Here is a 6,627-nt window from a genome sequence, read left to right as displayed (position 1 = left end):
CCCTGCAGTGTGTGCGCGGAGGGGGGAGAAACATGATTGAATTAGCGCAGCGGTAATGGCAGGGAGCCGTCTGCAGCCCGCGCTCGTTAACGCCTGTCCCAATTTGGCGAGAGCAGCCAACAGGGGACTGGGAATAGGGTCGGGGTATTCCCCCCCTGCAGCTCCCAGACACGGTGGAGCCACCGCAGGGACCTCTTTACAAACCAGGTGAAGTTATTCGGCGTTGTGTGCTAATCGGGAGAGATCTCGCACTGGCAGGCCATTACATCTAATTGCTGCCCATTATCTCTTTCTTTGATACGCAATTAGATGACAATTAACTTGATAGATCCCACCGAAGCGGGGCAGGAAGAAAAGGGAGAGATGTCTTGGTCTCGACTTGTTCCTTGTGCAGACTTTACTACTTTTCCTTTGTAACTCTCTCTTAAACTCCTAGGCCTCGACGTAGTGTTATCTTCTAGTGGTATTTAGTAGGGAGCTAATCCCGGCAGCTCTTTGGTATTCAGGTAGGTTAAGGGCTTTAATTCTTGTTTTAGTGCCTAGTTATTCTGCCTGGGCAATTCTGAACAACTGTGGAGGTGTCACAAGTCCTCAGGCAACGTGGTGATGGTGTGCATGGGAATTCAAGTACTATTTTGTTCCGAGCTAACTTGTACTTAACTTATCTAGGAGCTTTGTCCATTGGTTGCGCAAAGAACTGAATGAGATTTCCCCGATAAATACTTTTTAATGCAAAGCGCGTGTTTGCCCCCACAGTTGCTGAATAGGAATATCTGGGCTTGCAGCGTGTGAGCAGGGAGGGAAGAGGGTGCAGCACCGCCGAGTGAGTCAGTAGCATTTGTTATTTACGGTGTGTTAGCCCGCATTGTTCCCGTGGGCAAAGGACCGACTGGGTGATGGTCCTGTTAGTGTTCACGGGTACTTCAAACAGAAAAGCGTCTATTCCGAAACAATCGATCTCGTTGATGCCTAATTGACTACCTAATAGCACCTATCAGGACATCAAAGGAGGCGCTGAATAACCTAGTTAGCATTTCCAAAGGGGAGCAGCGGAGGGTACAAACAGTGATCAATTGTCCCACCGGCCGCGGGCAGCGGCGCCCGGGGAAGGGGCAGGGAGCCCAGCCCGGGCCCAGCGACTGCCCGCGGTCCTGGGTTTTTGTATGGCCCCGGACGGAGCAGGGCGGCATGTCTTGTCTCGCCTGCCCTTCCAGCAATGTTAAGCTCGTTCCAAGCAGTAAGTCAGCTTACTTACCTCTGAAGGGCTACCGCAGGCTCTCTCCTAAAAAATCTGCTGCCTGTTTGTGCAGCTAAACGCAGTGGGTTTGGGTGTGCTGGGTTTTTTTTCCCCCGGGGGGTGGGGTGGCATTGCAGTTGTTCTTGCTGCATCCTCTATCATCCCCGCTTCTCCGGTTTTGCCAAGAAGACTTTGAAATCTCTGTGCTTTTCAGAAAGATAAATGAGAGCCTCCTATGACGGAGCCAGTAACTTAGTAGCCTGACAGGTCCCAGGCCTGGTGACGTAGTATCAGCTCTTGATCTGTGATAAATGCTGTGATAGATTGCTCAGTATACCGGTTTTTTTCATGGACTGCTTATTACAAACACGGCTAGTAGAAGGGAAGTTTGGAACCTGAAGTTTTGCCCAATTATGCTAGAAACTCTTTTTCTTGAGAAAGATTATTCTTTGGTTTTCCGATTTGTGGCCATTTTTTTCTTACGCTGTCACAGAAAAACAGGTGGAACGATATGTTGAAGGACTTGGCACACCAACGGCATTCTTGGGGAGTACAAGTACTTCAGCTTCTAGTAAAGGGTGAGCTTCTAGTAACTGGTGCAGGAAATGTTGCAGCCTAGATAACGGGCTGAACCTTCCCCCCAACAATACCTTCATGCATGTAGACCTGCTACAGTCCTGCCTGTTCTCATGGGCTTATACTTTGTGTGTGTGCACAAAGCCCCAAAAGGAATATTCCCATTGTGTACCAGTGAGTTAAATCTACCATTTGTCCCTAGGAGTCTTGTAGAGCTTACATGAAAAGAGCACTTTTTCCTGATGACCCTAGCTGTAATTCTCGTGTCCTGGCATTAATCACCATACCTAAATTTCAGGGTATTGTACTGAGTTACAAGTACACGTAAGTTACCAGTAAATTTCTTGAAACGAGCATGTTTCTTATGGTTCTAAGGCTTACATGTAAATGCAGAACAATAAATATTTTGAAATATGATTTGGAGAAATGGGTCCACTGTATTCTTAATATAAATCATGTAAGAAAAATACATGTATTTTCCAAGATCCTACAGTATCCCCAAGTTCTGGGTATACAGAATTCTACATGAAAAGACATTAATTTCCCTAAACACTTAGATTTATTTTTCATCATGGTTATATATCAATTGAATGATGCAAAAGTTTCAAGTGATACAAAAGAATTGAGTGAAAGTAAATTTGTGTTTCCTTTAAGCACCATATTTCTGCAAGGTGAGGGGAGGATTTAACTGCAGCTGCAGAGCCTCTATCCACCCGGGGTCATCAAAGTTTTCAAGTTTCTCAAGCTGCCACCTCTTTCTGATGGCAGCTACAACAGCCACATGACACCTCCCACCCCTTTCCCATCTGTTCCAGGGTTTTGTGGTCCACAGATGCAGCTATGTTCATCCGGGGGTGGAATCTTAGTGTTGGGTATAAACATCTTATTCAAAAGGCAATTCGGATTGGATTCTAATTTAAAAAAAAAAAAAAGGAAAAAGTCAGTTTTCATTGACTTTCAGCAAACAGTGGGATGGATCAGCTGCTTCCCTACATACTCAGTCAAATGACAGGGGAAATGGCAGCAGCTATTCAGGGGTACTAACAGTTTCCCTCTGTTATACATACACATAACCTATAAATGCAAATGCACACGCTGGTCTCTCCGGGCACAGCACTAAATGGTCATCTCATGCCTGGTTTAATTTTGACGGTAGGGATGAAGTGTCCTTCCCCAGAAGTTATTAAAATTAATGTGCAGGCACTTAGCTCTTTTGGGGAGCAGTGAGTCACCTATCGCTGTTTGACTGAAATGTGTCTAGGAAGTGTTATGGGGTTTAAACGCTCCCCTGTTACGGTGGTTTTGGTTGGGTCAGTGGCACTCACAGGTATGTGTTTCTGACCCAGGGAGGGTGTCTTGTCTTCAGCTCAGTGTTCAACTGCTTGGGCTTTTGCGCTGGCTTGTGCATGTCAGCTAAAATTACGGTCTTGTGCCAGCGGTAACTGAACCTCCGTTAGTGGCTGTGCCCAGCACCCCATAACGAACAGGCCGATCTCTCTATCAGGGCTGTGCTGAGGCAAGTACAGCCTCTCCCATCCCTGCCCTTAGGGGCTGGTGTTGCAAGCAAAGCTCCGGGAGGAATCCAGCTCCTGGGCTCTGTGGGCTTGGTAAGGTGTTTGCGTTGCTCTAGTGCCCAGGCTTTATCGCTCCCCTGGGGCCAGAGCTGGGATAAGCCGGTGTGGCCCTTGGGGGCAGGAGAGTGGGGTCGATAATGCACTGTCCATTCCGGTGGCCATCGAGTTATGGGAACGCTTGAAACAATGAAAATGGGTAGCACGACTATGATTTTCTCCCCTGATCTCTCATTATAAATTGGGGAGTTTTGAGGGGAGTTGGTTTGGTTGGGGTGTTTGACTTATTTTTAACTTTTTCTTTTTTTTAGAGAAAGAAAACTCACATCTGCTCTTATGTGTGGGAACCGAGATTATTGCTCTGTTCTTAGAAAGAAACAAGCTCCCGCCCCGTTAGACCCGGGTTTATGATGCCCACTCCTTTCAGTTGTGCATCCTGGTGGGAACCCTGAGGAGTTTAGTGGAAACTGAGGTCCTGTCAGTGCATTCACCCGGTTACAGGGATGGCAACCGCTTCCCCTGGTCTTTAGGAAGCATCGAGGGTTAGAGTGTGTGTTATCCAAGTATCGCTACTGCCAGCGGGGTCGTGGTCGGTGCGGTCTTTTTCGCTGGGGTAGCTAAAAGCCGGGTGTAAGTTGGACACAAGACGAGCCCGGACACGGGCTGAGCCGCCGGGATGCCCCTTTCCCCAGCCGGCCTTTTCCCCAGCCAGGCTTTGGTGGGGCGGTGTCCTGGTGTCCTCCCTACATACCAAGGGCATCGTCCTTCTCGGGAAGCGACGTGTGGATTGGGATAGTTTGAAGTTGATGAGGTGCGAGCTTTGCTGCTCACTTAGCGCTTTGATCGCTAAACTCTTCGGGAGATCGGTTGCGTTTTCTGGCTAGACAGACGGCGCCAAGTTCAAGCTGAGAGGGCTCGCGGCCCTGCTAACCCCACAGCCCGGCCGTGGTCTCTGGGGGTGAGGGCTCAGCCTCGGGGATAGGGACTTCTTGATAGCGGCCCCCCACGGCTTTTCCCCGGGAGGCCGGTCTCCACAGCTCCCCCGAGGTGAAGTGCCCGACGGCGGGGCTGGCAGGCCCGGCCGGCGTTACGTTATCCCCCGTCCCTGGTTTCGGGCACCTGCGCAATGCGGGACCCCGCGGCTGAAAACCGTGGTAAAACCGCGCTGTTATCGGCACCGTCGGTATCTTTAAACGCCCCTTTGCGGGGCTGGGCCTGCCCGTGCCCTGCCCTCCGGGGGAGAGGGGCAGGTTTGCACTTCAAGGGGGTCTCCCCGGCCCCGCAGACACGCTGGAGCCAGGGGCTGTAGACATTTGCCATACGTGTGAACTTTCCTCCTCGCTGGCAGCTGTTATCTCTGCTCGATTCCCACTTTGATGTGGGTTCACACTTGCAAACGAGCCCGCCCGGGACCGGAGCGCCCATATAAGAGCGTGCCGAGCTCGGCGGCCCCCCAGCCCCTCTCCGCCATGAACCAGGCCGAACTCCCTTTGGCAGAGACCAAGCCCCACGGGGTAAGGCCCCACATCTGCTGCGCGCCCCCTCCCCGCGCCCCCACCTCGCTCGGCAGTACCCCCCTCCTGGTCAGAGCCGAGCCCCGACGGGGGGGGCCGCGGCCGAGTCAGCCCGCGGGCAGTGAGCCCTGCGCGGCGGAGCGGGGCCCGGACAGCCCCCGGGAGCCCACCGACGCGTACCCGTCGGAGCCAGGTGGGTGAGGAGGGGGACAGGGAGGGAGAAGAAGGGAGCGGGCGGGGGGGGCGGGCACGCGGGACCTCGAGTCCCGTCGGTGCAACGGCCCGGCAGGACGAGGGGAGGCAGAGGTCCCCCTCAGCCGGGGAAGAGACCTCACCGCCGCCCCTTCCCTTCCCCTTTGCAGCCCCCGACGGCGGCTGGCTGAGCGCCGACGAGTCCTCGGGCTACGAGAGCGAGAGCGCGGGCGGGGAGCGCGCCGCGGCGGCGGCGCCGAGCGGGACCCGCGGGCGGCAGCGGCGGGCGCGGACCGCCTTCACCTCGGAGCAGGTCTGCCGGCTGGAGAAGACCTTCCAGCGCCAGAAGTACCTGGGGGCCTCGGAGCGGAGGAAGCTGGCGGCTGCCTTGCAGCTCTCGGAGGTGCAGGTGGGTCCCGGAGGAAGCGGATCCTTCCCGCCCTCGTCGGGCAGGGGCAGGCAGGCTCGGCGGTCTTGCGGCGGCCTTCCCTGCGCGGAACAGACGTAGTGGTCTTCAGCTGGGTTTAGCAGGGGCTGTGGGAGGGGTAGTGGGATCCCTCGGGGATTAACGAGTTAACACTCGGGGAACTTGGGGGCACTTTCTACCGGGGAGGTATCAAGGTTCCTTATTTCTTAACAAGGTGAACTGCTTGTCCTTGATGTACAGCGATCTGCGTAGGCCTTGCAAAACTTATATAACCATCTTAAAGACTCCAAGTGACAATCTAAAGTCGCTGCACACGGACACTCTCCCCTCTACATCCCCCAGATCCTCTGCCCTCGGTTAACTAGGGCGAAAGCATCAGTCCAACTGTCAATACAAGCGGAGCAAAATGGCGAAGGCGGCTGAGATACAGTTCTTCATAGTTTGCACGTTATTTTAAGCAAAGTCCCTGATTTGTCTCCTCCACCCCCCACCCCGTTCTTTTCGCTACTCAGATCAAGACCTGGTTTCAGAACCGGCGGATGAAACTGAAGAGGCAGATACAGGATCACCAGCAGAGCCTCGTGTCTCCTGCTCCGCTCTACAGCTACCCCCCGGGGACCCCACCCGCCCTGTTTCGGGATGGTCTCCACTACCCCTTTGCTCCACAGCACCAGAGACTCCTGCCATTTACTCCGGTGCCTGCTGTGCAGTTCAGCTTCTCCTTTCCCAGATACGATGCATCGCAAAGCACCTACCGCTTTATGGCAAATGAGCTGCCGTACTACCATCAACGCTTTCTTCCTCAGCCTTCTTTCCATCCCGTCATTCAGAACAAAATGGACAAGCAATGCCACCCTGTATATGCATTATAGGGAAAAAAAAAAAAGGGGGGGGGGCAGGCAAAGGGGAAAAGTTGTATGCTGTAATGTATTATTTTGTGCTCAGAATCTCTTGTCTGATTTGGAAGAGTACGTGTTTATTAAGTTAAATGTGAAAAGGAATAATTTTATATTTGTACTAATTGACATTAAAATTTATTAGATGTGATGCCACTCAGTAATTTTTGGTTTGATAGGCTATTAATTTTTTAAATATTGGTAGTCTCTTCAT

At 52.5% G+C, this 6,627-nt stretch overlaps 1 protein-coding gene across 1 annotated transcript; it reads left to right on the top strand.

Moving 5' to 3' along the window:
* Window positions 1–4,841: 4,841 nt before the first annotated feature.
* LOC143160373 (homeobox protein vent1-like) lies at window positions 4,842–6,389 on the top strand. The gene is made up of 3 exons (XM_076338093.1): window positions 4,842–5,091; window positions 5,261–5,499; window positions 6,030–6,389. Exons 1-3 carry the CDS (start codon window positions 4,854–4,856, stop codon window positions 6,387–6,389), a joined length of 837 nt encoding a protein of 278 aa, XP_076194208.1. The 5' UTR covers window positions 4,842–4,853.
* The last annotated feature ends 238 nt before the right edge of the window (window positions 6,390–6,627 follow it).

Source organism: Aptenodytes patagonicus, chromosome 5, assembly GCF_965638725.1.
Source record: "Aptenodytes patagonicus chromosome 5, bAptPat1.pri.cur, whole genome shotgun sequence".
NCBI lineage: Eukaryota > Metazoa > Chordata > Aves > Sphenisciformes > Spheniscidae > Aptenodytes > Aptenodytes patagonicus.
This window is presented reverse-complemented; position numbering and strand designations above follow the sequence as displayed.